Source organism: Pezoporus occidentalis, unplaced genomic scaffold, assembly GCF_034315485.1.
Source record: "Pezoporus occidentalis ecotype Australia unplaced genomic scaffold, CSIRO_AGI_Poc_V1 ctg25, whole genome shotgun sequence".
Lineage (NCBI taxonomy): Eukaryota > Metazoa > Chordata > Aves > Psittaciformes > Psittacidae > Pezoporus > Pezoporus occidentalis.
Genome location: NW_026914394.1, coordinates 4,100,829 through 4,113,422, shown reverse-complemented (window position 1 = coordinate 4,113,422; position 12,594 = coordinate 4,100,829). Strand labels below are relative to the sequence as shown.

The window sequence follows — 12,594 nt, the reverse complement described above, 5'->3', positions numbered from 1 at the left end:
TAAGTCTTTCAGCCTTTCTGTACATAGTTGTTTCTCATGGGTCAGGAGAACTGGGTGCTTCCCACTTCAGCTTGCTCCTCTTTTTTTTGCTGCCTATGTTGTTTCATGGTTTCTCCTTGTTGCTCGTCCCTTTCTTCTGCTTTCCCCCTCCTGCAGTCTCACTGCTCCACCCGGCACAGACAGCTCAACAGGGAGAAGGACATGTACAGCCAAGAGCGGCTTGGGCAGGCGCAACGTTTCCTGTGAGGTCTGGGGGATTGAGGCAGGAGGCCAAGCCCAGGACTGCCCCAGGGCTTGATGTGTTGGGTCAGCACATCCCGCTGGGCTCACACACTGCTTCCTCCCGGGCCCTGTGCCCAATTCTGTTGGAATCGAGCCCAGGCCCGAGGCACCTCCTGTTGTGGGGCTTACCCCACGTGGGTCACAGAATCGTAGAACGGTTAGGGTTGGAAAGGACCTTAAGATCATCCAGTTCCAACCCCCTGCCATGGGCAGGGACACCTCACACTAAACCATGTCACCCAAGGCTCTGTCCAACCTGGCCTTGAACACTGCCAGAGATGGGGCATTTATGACTTCCCTGGGCAACCCATTCCAGTGCCTCACCACTCTCACAGTAAAGAACTTCTTCCTTATATCCAATCTAAACTTCCCCTGTTTAAGTCATGACTAAACTGGGGATTGTGGCCGTTCAAAATGCTTGAAGCACCTCCAGAAGAAGCAGGGCCCATAGAGAGGGTATGGGAAAGGCTGGGAGCGGGATGTTGGCCACCGCATTAGGCCAAGAACTCCGGCTCCGGGTTTTCGCTGCAGCTGCCTCGGGAAGGCTCCGGCTCCGCTGAGTACACTCCGGCGCCCGGTTTTGCTCGCGTCCGCCGCTGCCGTGTGCGGGCGGAGGAGGCTCCGGCTCCGTCCGTTGGACGGGCGGGGATCCGGTGCCGGGTTTTGGCCGGGCCGGCCGGGGAAGTTGCCGAAGTTGGCCCGCGAGTGCCGGGCCCGCGGCGCGTCCTTCCTGCGGGCGGGCCGGTGCATGATGGAAGCAGCATGGCTGCGCACCTCTCCCTGACACAGGTACCTCTAGCGGGCTCCCTCCACCGCCGCGCTGCGGGGCCTGGAGCTTCCCGTGTGTGGTATGGGGGGTCCGGGGCAGGAGCGGGGCCTGGCGCTGCCCCGCTCCCGCGCCGCTGAGGCGGGTGTCGGGGCCGTCTCGACACCGCTGGGGAGTGGCTCGGCGCTCCCCGGAGGGCCCCGCGGCGGGGCGGCTTTGTGTGCCCGCCGCCGCCCCTCAGCCCTGCCCCGCCGCCGTAACGGCCGCGGGCGCTGTCAGGTGGCGGCTGAGGCGCGGTGGGGGCTGCGGTGTGTCTGAGGGACGGGCAGCCGCGACCCTGCGGCGTGAAACCAGATCCCGCCCGGTGCAGGTGCCTGTGCCCGGGGCTGAGCGGGGAGCGGCCTCCCGAGGGGGCAGCGCGCTGAGGTCTGTAGCTGCGGCCGGTCTTTTGTCTCATAAAGGTATCGAGCGGCCGGTTTAAACAACAGCAGAAAACCGAACGTGCCCCGTCAATTCCGGAGGCAGGTGGCGAGCTGGGAGGCGGGAGAGGGAGTGCTGGCCGCGGGGCTGAAAGGCGATAGCTGTGGGTCAGGTAGCCGTGCCGCGGCCGGTGCCAGCGCGGCCTCCCGGAGCTCAGCAGCCGGCAGCAGGACAGGAGAAGGGTCCGGGGGCAGCGGTGTCAGCGCCGTAACGGGCGGTGTGCGAGAGGGGTAGCTTGGGGGAGCATAAATTCATGTTTAAACTCCGAAGATACTGCTTGGAAGTCATTTTAGCTTGTGTTTGGTGGGCCCCACCGGTTTTATACGCTGCCTATACAGGTGCCTAACAGAGAAGAGCTCTGCAGGTGATGGTCTCAAAACTCGGAGAATCTTTGCTCTGTTTCATGCTCAGGTGATCTCATTTTGCCGGAATCTTTGTGTCTTTTTCCTGACAGTAGTAGAGTCACTTCATGCAACTTACTCTAGTTAGAGTGTTCTATTGTACACACTGCTGTAACATAGTTAGGATTGCATCTTATTCCCTAGAGAGCCGATACCAAATAAACTGTGCTTTATGGTACTTTTGTGTTTCATTTAGCAGTGACATGAGAAATTTGCATTCCTAGCCTGAGATGGGCCTGTTGGTGCACACACTCCTGGCTTGGGATGCTTCAATCTGGTGCTCAGTTGTCACGTTTACTGAAAGCTGGTAAATAAGTGTGAATCACTTAAGGACATAGAAGTAAACTTAAAAAGTTGGCTGCAAGGCTACTCAGTTTGTGGTTACCCACTTATCTAGTTGACTTTTGAGGAAATCATCAGTTGTTTCAGGGAAAGAAATGACAGTTCAGTGAAACAGTGAACTTTAGGACCAGATGATCCTTGAGGTCCCTTCCAACCTCGTATTCTGTGGTTTTAGTGGAGAAAATAACTGTCTTTACAAGTCTAAAGATACGTAGTTATGAAGTATAGTGCCTTCTATGAGAGCTTGCTTTGATATTAAAAAGCCTTAGCTTAGCCTTTTCTGTGTCTCTTTTTCAACAGTCTTCAAGCAAAAGGCAAGTTTAAAACATCTTCTTGCTGAAGAGAGAAAAGAAGTTTTTATAGACCAGCAGCCTGATTTGTGTTGGTCTAAAGGCATGGGCTGTTCTGGCTCTCTATTTGGAGAGAGGGGAGCAGTGTCTCCTCTGGTGTGTTCTATAGCAAGACATTATTGCTACAGGCTGTGCAATCCTTTCATTGTAGGATTTATTTACTTTTTTGGTCACGTGGCAGTGGGACCAAATACAAATGTGATAATGTTGACAGAAGCAGAAAAATCGCTGCAATCCTTAAAACCATTGTGACTGCAGTGTACATCAGTGCTTAAATTGAGGAAGCTGTTGCTGAGCATTTGTGTGGGGATTGCTTTTCTGTTTGGTTGGAGTTTTGTTTGTGTTTTTCTTCTTGCATTGCATAAAAATCATCTTGGTCAAGCAAGCATAAAGGTGATTACTGCAGTGTGGGTTCTAATTTCTGGAATTTCAGGGTTATGAAAAGTCACAACAAATTGTTAAGTGTTCTAAATGTGTGTAGATGAGCATGAGGAAGTGAAAATACCAGTGTAGGGGGTGGGGGATACAGTTGCTGGCTACAGTGAGATCAGTTACTAAAACAAGCAGTAAAAAGCACACAGATCAGTACTTTCTGCTGCAGACCCTGTGCAGAGAATAAGAGGCATATTGACCTGCAGCAAAGCTCATGACTGTGTCAGGTTTCTTTTCCCCTTCCCGTGTTTGGTTTGACTTTGGTGATTGAGAGTGGCTGGGAAGTGGGGTGTTTCCACATGGGGCTGGGGTATTTTCAGATGGCTTTGCAGCTGCAGTGTCTGAGGGCTGGACATCCTTTATTTGACCATCAAAGCTTTTTAAGTAATGGGAAGCTTTTGGGTGCTTATTGTGTTCTGTTGGCTAAAGAGTAACAATATTTCAGGTCCATGTAGATGTAGTGAAATTTATGACACCCAGGACACATATTTGCAAACCAAAGGTGATTATCTCATCCTCCTCCCCCCAATTTAGCCATGATCTGAAATATATTTTATCTCCCCATTTTGAACCCATTCCACAACATCTTGTTGCCTCTTGCATTTGCTCAGTGTCATGGTCTGAGCATAGCTATGAATTTAATATGGAACTTCTAAGGAAACATTCTACCATGTGAATGTTTTGTTGTGGTTGCCTTTAGTTTGGAAACAAGCTAGCAACATCAGTGAGAAGGAAGGGCTCCTGTCTCAAGATAGTTGTTGGAAAACTGAAATTAAGCTGTAGGCAATGTGAAGAGTGGTATTTTTGATCTTCCAAGGATGGTTGTTAATCTTCCCTATTTCATTTAGGGAATTTAGGGAGGGTGAAAAGTGAAGATGTGAAAAATCCATGTTGAAACTGAAGAAGATCTGTTTGTTGAAAGCTGGTGTAATACTGGCACTCAAAAACTCCTTGAAAACTGAACATGTGGTTTATTCTGAAAACCCCTTGTGATGGAGGGGGAAGGCCTGTAGAGAAATGTTCAGGGAGAACAGGAAGGTAGCTTCTTGTGTTTGTCTTCCTGATGTCACAGAAGGCTTTTTGTGGAAATTGTGGTCACTGTTTTGTTTACTATAGTAGGTCATAACTGCTTTAAGACAGTCATGTAATACCAGTTTGTATCCCAATTAGCTGCAAGTTTCAGTTTGTAACTTCAGTGTTGTGTCACAGGGTCAGTTGTGTTGAAGGGAAGCATCAAAAAGTACTACTAGGCTAAGCTAGATAGATACGTAATGCATGTATTGCCAGGGTTAGCGTCTTGTTACTAGAATACGTAGGATTTGAGTATTTAGGATAGGCATGATGCTCTCATAGTAGTATGTATGTTATATATAGTGTAGAGCCAGAGTTTTTGAGGTCCCGAGACCAGTTTGCCAGATAAATGATGAACAAAATGGTAAAATTGAGGTTTGAATTTGTCCTTTTTACTGGAGTGAGAGATCTGTTGTTCCTCTTTCTGCCTTCCATAAAAGGGGAAGAAGAGTATGCAGGTGTGTGTGTTTAAACTTGCATATAGAGGCAGCTGACTGCTCCTAAACATAGAACTTCATCTTTTTTGACTGATAGTTCCATCAACCATGTTAGAGAGTGGCTGCATCTAAAAGGGCAGTGGAGCTCCTCTTTCATATTACACAGGCTTTGTTCAGTACTGATTAGAAGATGGTGGGAGCTTTCCTGTAGTGATTTGAGAATTCAATCGAACCATTCTCAATTATGCAGTGACAGACATTTATGCAGTGGGGAAATCAGCAGAGTTTTTGTGCATGCTTCAGCTGTCAGTGGGAATGAAAGTGCTGGATTTAGAAGTATGTGGTAATATTTGTGTATAAATTTATAGTAAATATTTTCTTTACTTTTGTTACTGCTGCAGGAGTTGTGCTTGGTTATATAGTGGAAAGCTTTGCCATGAAACACTTCAGATAAGAGAGTAAAGCGATAGGGGAAAAAGAGACAAGCTGATTATTGTTTAGAAAGGGCATTGTAAGAAAACCAGCTACGCTTAAGCTTACCTGATTTTTAGCTGGCTGACTGTGGGAAGAACATTTACAACCAGATGGTGTTGTTTGGCCTGGAAACCCAAAATTAATCCTATGTCTTTGCATCATGATAGGATACAGTACTTTGGATTTTCATCAAGATAGACTTGCTTGTTTCTCCTGTTTCTTATTTGAGTTGGAGGGGAAAACTACTTTGTTTTTCTCAATGGACAGCTTGTTTGTTTGTTTGTCTTTAAACCTTTTTGTGGGCAGGAAGACTGTGGGTGGATGGGGTGGACAGACTGGTAGTGGTATCTTACTACACCTAAATGCAAGTGTGCCAGGGGGGTGAAAACACGGGGATATAAAGGCTTGACTGACAACAGAAGATGAAAAAGAAGCGTGTCCCTGAAGGTGTTTTTTATTTCCTAGGTTAGTATTCTAATGTTCATAGTTTTGTAACAAAGGTGGTAATTACTGGATTGGATGTTGCTCTTATGAAGCAATACGTTATGAAGATTCCATTTAAAAGTTTATTTCTATTTTTGTACACTGTGGAATCTGACCTTTTCTCCTTCCCTCCTTTTTGCATTGAAAACGAGTTGAATTTCCTCTCTGCAATTAGTTGTTAGAAATCCAATAAAAAGGATTCTGCCAGGTAGATTCTACCCCGGCACTTTGAAAGATGTTCAGCAGTACTTTTCTTCTGATCCCAGAAGAGTATTTGTGTGTGTTGTTTTACTGTGGGGTATCGTTGGAGGAACACCAGGTCTGTTACTAGTAAGATAGCCTAGAAAACATTTTTACTACTATTATTCTATTTGGCGTCACAGGAAATTCCAGTTACTGCAGTGATACTGGTATTAAAATGAATATTGGAAACACCAGTGAAATAAATAAGAATTATTGGCTTGTTCTCTAGGTACTGAATGAAAAGATTGTTTTGCACTTAGTGTTTTCATTGCAGGACTTCAACACAATGTTTCCTGTCCAGGAGTGACAATGATCAGTTTGGCTGTAATAATGAAACATTTGGCTGAACAAAGAGTGATATTGGGCAAGAGGGATGTGTGAGGACTGATACTTCTAGTGCTGGCCAACTCTGTTCTAGTCTTCTGCGTATGGCTTAAATTTGATTCTGTGCCTGTACTTTTACATCATATTGAACTAATAGTCAAATACTTGAATATTTAGGAGAACTGGCCCTCTAGGTTGGATTTCAAAGTGTAGCTGAGTTGGTAGGTACAGCACTAGAAGTTTGTTTAAGAAAATAACAGTATGCTTTGGAGCATGCTGGAAAGTGATGGGAAATGTTCTATTGGTTTTATGGTAGGCAGAAGTCTGGTGAAACTTTGACTATGTTTCATCAGGCTATTTTAAGTGATGTGTAAAAGCCTGCATAGTTGATGGCTGAGATACTGAAGGTCTTTGGGTACCAGAGCAAGGTTAACCTATATAAACAGAGGTATTGGTTTGAATACCAGCGATAGCTTGCCAGCATATGTAATTTTTAATGTTTGGCTATGTGAGAAGTATTTCCTACCCACCTCCCAACAAAGAAACAAGTCTGCTCCCCCAAGAAACACACACACCCCCCCCAACAGCTAGAGAATCAGTAATGCCATGTGGCTTTTAGAGGAAACTGTGTCTCTGTGACAGCGTACTTGCTGAATAAGCAGATGTCAAGGTCTCAGTGAAAGTTCTCCTGTCATTTCTAGCTGTGCTCTGTAATTTATCTTTCAGGATGTTCTGGTGATCCTGCGCTCTTTTCTAGTTAAAAGGATCACACTAAACCCCTGATTTCTACCAACCAACCATTCCCTCTTAGCATTCTTTGATAATTGGCACCTGTGAACATGTAAGTACTTAGCCAAAAGAGCAACTGTGTTAACTGTTTGCTATAGAAAAATGTATGTGGTCTTATTTAAGCTGCCACCATTTATGTGCACTGTAGAAAGTGTTTTCTACAACTGTGATTGATGACGTCTAGAATACTGTTGGTTTTCATATTTCAATACAAACTTCTATATTTTAAAGCTGAAGAAGCTACCTTGTTGGATTCAGGTTATACAAAGGTCTGTAAATCCTGGGGTTTAAGATCATATTACTTTTAAGGGGGAGAACTCTGGTTTTGAATGATACTCAAAGTTAAGTGGTTTAGGGTTTTTTCCAGTGTTGTGTGTTATTGTATTATGCTCGGCTGTTCCAGCTGGGTTTGTGAGGGCAACACGTGGTAATCTAGTGTTAACCTCTCCGTAAATGCACAGGGTCATGCACACAGTCTTTGGGTCAGGCACCATGCACTTCGTCAAAACAGTATCTGATTTTTGTGCCTGATTATATCTCTGGGAAAAGGGGAAAACCTAACAGTATTGGAGCTAGATGATCTTTAAAGGTCCCTTCCAACCCCAACCATTCTGTGATGCTATGAATACATTTGTTGGTAATCTCTTGGGCAAGCCAAGATCTTAAGTTTTGCATGGTTTCAGGCCTTGGGCCTTTTTAGAGCTGCTAAAAATGGTTTAAAAATAAATTGATAAAGGGGCCTTTTCCAAAGAAGCTGTTTTATCTTTGTCCACCTAAGTTTAGGTGAGCACTGAATGTCTGGTAGGTAGCAGTGGATTAAGGCAGAAGCTATCTCTGGCAAGGATTCAAGTTACAAAAGCCTAAATTTAAATATTACTCTCTCTTAATTTGGTACCATTGCTGTGGATTTAGTTGTGAATCCAGGAGCTAACTTGGATATCAGGAAATTTTACGGACTGGTTGTATAGGTCACTAAATTCTAAAGAATGATGCAGGGGCAGTAAAATAAAATATTTGCACTCATCAGGGAGCACTTCCTAGCCTGTGTCGTTTCAGGTTTCTTTTTTTGCCTATAGATGATCTTGCTTAAGAACTCATTTCACACTGCCTAACCTGGTGACCTGATAGTAATCTGATAGTGGTTAGTATCACTGGCTTCAAAACAAGAAGTTAGTCTTCTAAAGGTTACAGCATGAAGAGCTCTCATAGTCCTCATCATTTTACAGAATAAGTAGAATTACATGAATGCTTAATGTTTCTTTGAAGAGCAGTAAAGTGTTTTGTATATTTATCCCGAGAGGAACAACTGAAATATGGATTATTTTTTAATTATGGTTAATTTTCTCTCACTCTTTCTCTTTTACAGCTATCGAGTGCAAATCCTGTGTATGAGAAATTCTATCGACAGGTATGATGTTCTTGAGAGAACAAACTTTATTTTGTGTTTAAACTGAAGAATATTCTTTACCTATGGACTTCAGCATGGCCAGCTGTGTGTAAACAGTAAAAGTTCAAGGAAAATTATTCAGCTTTAAAATGCATTTGTCTAGTAACTAACACTTGGGGCTGAGCTATGTCAGTATGAATTTTACATTGATTGTAAGATGACTTATTTAGTTTGCTAGGGAACTGCTAGGTGTGTATGACATACATCACTTTACAGTTAGACAGTGCTTTGAATGGAGTAAATCCTTTCATAATACTGTATTGATGTGCTCTTTGATCCTTTTTACAAGCAAAGCTGAATTTCTTATGTTTGTAGTGCAGTTAGAGTCATGTAAGACTTGCATATCTCTGAGCATACCCAGAAATTCTTACAGGTTACTGTAAGGAGTGAGATTTGGACAGAAGGCCCCTGAATGCCAAAAGAACGCATGTAGTTCTTGCAGCTTTACTCAACAGATACAAGTCTTTTGACTTTATAATACAAAAATAAAATTACATATAAATAATACAAAGTTTATGCATCACCTGTCTTATCTTTAGGCCCTGCAAAAATAAGGTGTATTTGTTGCTATAAAACCAGTTTTTTTGAAAACTAGCTGTTTCATCTATAATAGCAATTCCATAATAGGAATACTTTGTATCATGTGCATAACATTTGTATTATTGTACAAACATAGATAATATGAAAACTTCCAGGAAAATGTAAACTGAATGCATGACTGTATAAAACAATTTAAAAGTTTGGGGTTTTTTGATAGAAAGACCTGATGAGTCTGTAAAAAAACAACCTTATATAAGTGTGTTTTCCTTTGTGCAACTGTAATGTTCCTGTCTGTCTGTCCTAAGACAGGTTATAGAGTATGTGACACCTTTGTTTAGGAACTTCTTCTGGGCATCAGCATTGGAATGTGAGCTTTTCTGCTGGCTGAGAGAAGACCATAAATTCTATCCAGCTCTATTTTTGAATTGTGCTTAGAGGACTAGTCCCGTTATCAAGTGCCTAAAACAGCAGTTTTATCAAAGTTACTCAAAGTGTATAAACCTGTGGTGCCTAAGAAGTTAGAGCTTTCTATTTTACTTTGACAGGGGGGTTTCTCCACTACAGGAGAGTAGCAGATTTGAAATTGCTAAACTTGGATTGCTCCTGAAGGCTAAAGGAGATAGTAACACCCTCACAAAGGTTTTCTTCAGTGATGCACAAACCCACTGTCTATATCTGGGCATTAGATTAAAAGCCTTAGGGAATCCCATATTATGGGGATCATTACAAGATCACAAGAAAAGGCAAGGAACTGATTTTTTTGTACCTTAGTTTTCCTAGCTCAATACTACTGACTGTCACTTTGATGATCTTTGGCACATGCTTGTCTCTTCCTCCTGACTGCAATTGCTAAACCAGTGAAATGTGAAGCAGAAAGCTGGATAAACTGAATTTAAGCACAAATGTGATACTGGTTCCTAAATCACTTAGCATCTTGGATTCATTAGAATATATAGCCTAGTGAAACTGGAGCACTATTTGTTATCCAGAAGCCTCAGCTGTATACGTGAACATGATGTTACTGCTCATGAAGTTGTGCCAAAGAATTTGCTTTCAGAGGATTAGTTTTCTGACTTGCTCAGCCAAACTCTTTTCTGCAAGCATTTGTCCTAAAGAATAACTTTCAAATGTACTGTGTCTGAAGTCTTTCAGTCGCACTGGATAACTTTTTCCTTCCCTCCCTTAGATAAGAAGATCTCAACTTTAAGAATAGAAATGTTAGAAACACATTTCCCACTTTGTCCTGTGGTGCTGGTAGAGCATGTTTTTATTCTTTTATACCAGAAGCACTTCAGAACATTCTGTGCAATTTGAGAGTAAATCCGTCACCTGAAATAACTCTGATGCTTAGAACACTTCCAATTCTATCACAAAGTAATTCATCTGGCATAATGTGAAATGGATATAAAACCTGGGCTTTATACTTAGAATGTGGTTGAAATCAGCCTTTCAACAGAGGCAATTTTCTTTCAAATGAAAGTTTTTCTGTGTAACCTTTTCTAGGCTGACTCTCAAAACAGGGTCAGTTTAAAGGACAAATATGAGTGATAATGTAGTAGCAAGTCACTTTGTTGTATGATGCCCTGTAGCAGGTAAGCAGCATGCCTGAGCTGCTGCTGAATTCTTGATGAATCCCACGTACTTCTCGCTGTTCCCTTGTTGACTTAGTGACCTCAGATGTACGTTTGTAACTTTTAGTCATTTCTGGCCCTTACAAAAGACAGCTTGCAACAAGGGAGTTGCTGGCCAACACAGCTATGGAAACGGCTTTCTGCACATCAGAGAAAAAGCTCTACCAAGCTGTTGCATAACTGACAAAAACCAGTGATCTTCTCAGTGCAATAGTCAAATATAAGCCAATTTCTGCAGTGTTTTAATGCTTAGTATGTACTAGTAGCTTCCTTGAGCTATGCAAGTGTGCAAGAGGCAGTAATTTTAAAGAAATTGAAATGAACCCTTTAAAAAAATGTAGTTACTGAAATTTAGCTACTTAGTTGCACAGGAAGAAACTGTCCATATTGGGTTGAGTAATAATTGTAGAATAGTTAGGGTTGGAAAGGACCTTAAGATCAACTAGTTCCAATCCCCCTGCCGTGGGCAGGGGTTCCTCACTCTACGCCATGTCACCCAAGGCTCTGTCCAACCTGGCCTTGAAAGTTGCCAGGGATGGGGCATTTACCACTTCTTTGGGCAACCCATTCCAGTGCCTCACCACCCTCACAGTGAAGAGCTTCTTCCTTATATCTAACCTGAACTTCACCTGTTGAAGTTTAAACCCATTCCCCCTTCTCCTATCACTACAGTCCCTGGAGTAGAGTCCCTCCCAGCATCTTTATGGGCTCCCTTCAGATACTGGAAGGCTGCCATGAGGTCTCCATGCAACCTTCTCCAGGCTGAACAGCCCCAACTTTCTCAGCCTATCTTCATATGGGAGGTGCTCCAGTTCCCTGATCATCCTCGTGGCCTCCTCTGGACTTGTTCCAACAGTTCCATGTCCTTTTTATGTTGAGGACACCAGAACTGCACACAATACTCCAAGTGAGGTCTCATGAGAGCAGAGTGGAGGGGCAGGATCACCTCCTTCGACCTGCTAGTCAGGCTCCTTTTGATGCAGCAGAAGCCTGCCTTCCTCTGGGTTGGAGGTTGGCAAATAAAAACCAAACACGGACGATAACCATGCTGCTTTGTAACTTTCCCTAGCAGAAAAGTCCTAGGCTGGAGGTTTGCTGAGTGGATGCCAATATTTCTGTGCTTGTGTGCAAGGTCGACTCCACTAACTGAAAAGCGTCTTGGCAGCTTTTTGCTGATAATATGAACAGCTGTCTCATACAGGATATTTAAACAAAATCTGAAGAGCAGGTTAGCTGCAAGGCTGTAATGCTTGTAATTTTATTGCCCTGACCAGGAAATTCTCAACTATATGAAATAACCTCTTCTAATTGAAATCATGCTAGTTATGTTGAAAACAGAAGATGTGTTCACTTCTGTAGTAAATGATGGTTTTGGGAGTGCTTTCGGAGTTTTTTCTTCACGTTTAGAAGAAGTGTCTACAGACAGCCTTAATCTGCTGCAGCATGCTTTCCAAATGACACATCAGAATCATAGAATAGTTAGGGTTGGAAAGGACCTTAAGATCGGCTGGTTCCAACCCCCCTGCCACGGGAAGGGACACCTCGCACTAAACCATGTCACCCAAGGCTCTGTCCAGCCTGGACTTGAGCACCACTAGGGATGGAGCATTCACAACTTCCCTGGACAACCCATTCCAGTGCCTCACCACCCTCACAGTAAAGAACTTCTTCCTTATATCCAATCTAAACTTCCCCTGTTTAAGTTTTAACCCATTACCTCTTGTCCTGTCACTACAGTCCCTGGCGAAGAGTCCCTCCCCAGCATCCTTATAGGCTCCCTTCAGATACTGGAAGGCTGCTATGAGGTCTCCACGCAGCCTTCTCTTCTCCAGGCTGAACAGCCCCAACTTCCTCAGCCTGTCTTCATATGGGAGGTGCTCCAGTCCCCTGATCATCCTCGTGGCCTCCTCTGGACTTGTTCCAACAGTTCCATGTCCTTTTTATGTTGAGGACACCAGCACTGCACACAATACTCCAGGTGAGGTCTCACAAGAGCAGAGTAGAGGGGCAGGATCACCTCCTTTGACCTGCTGGTCACGCTCCTTTTGATGCAGCCCAGGATACGGTTGGCTTTCTGGCCTGCGAGCACACACTGAAGCCGG

General features: G+C 43.7%; 1 protein-coding gene across 2 annotated transcripts in view; it reads left to right on the top strand.

The window, feature by feature from the left end:
* Positions 1 to 780: 780 nt before the first annotated feature.
* EPS15 (epidermal growth factor receptor pathway substrate 15) overlaps positions 781 to 12,594 on the top strand; it is a 56,268-nt gene continuing 44,454 nt past the window's right edge. Inside the window, exons 1-2 of one of the 2 annotated variants that reach the window (XM_062623193.1) lie at positions 781 to 1,071; positions 8,241 to 8,282. In XM_062623193.1, coding sequence (XP_062479177.1) covers positions 1,045 to 1,071; positions 8,241 to 8,282 — 69 coding nt within the window. In that variant the 5' untranslated portion in view covers positions 781 to 1,044. The remainder of the gene's footprint in view (positions 1,072 to 8,240; positions 8,283 to 12,594) is intronic. The other variant, XM_062623192.1, reaches the window with a different exon arrangement.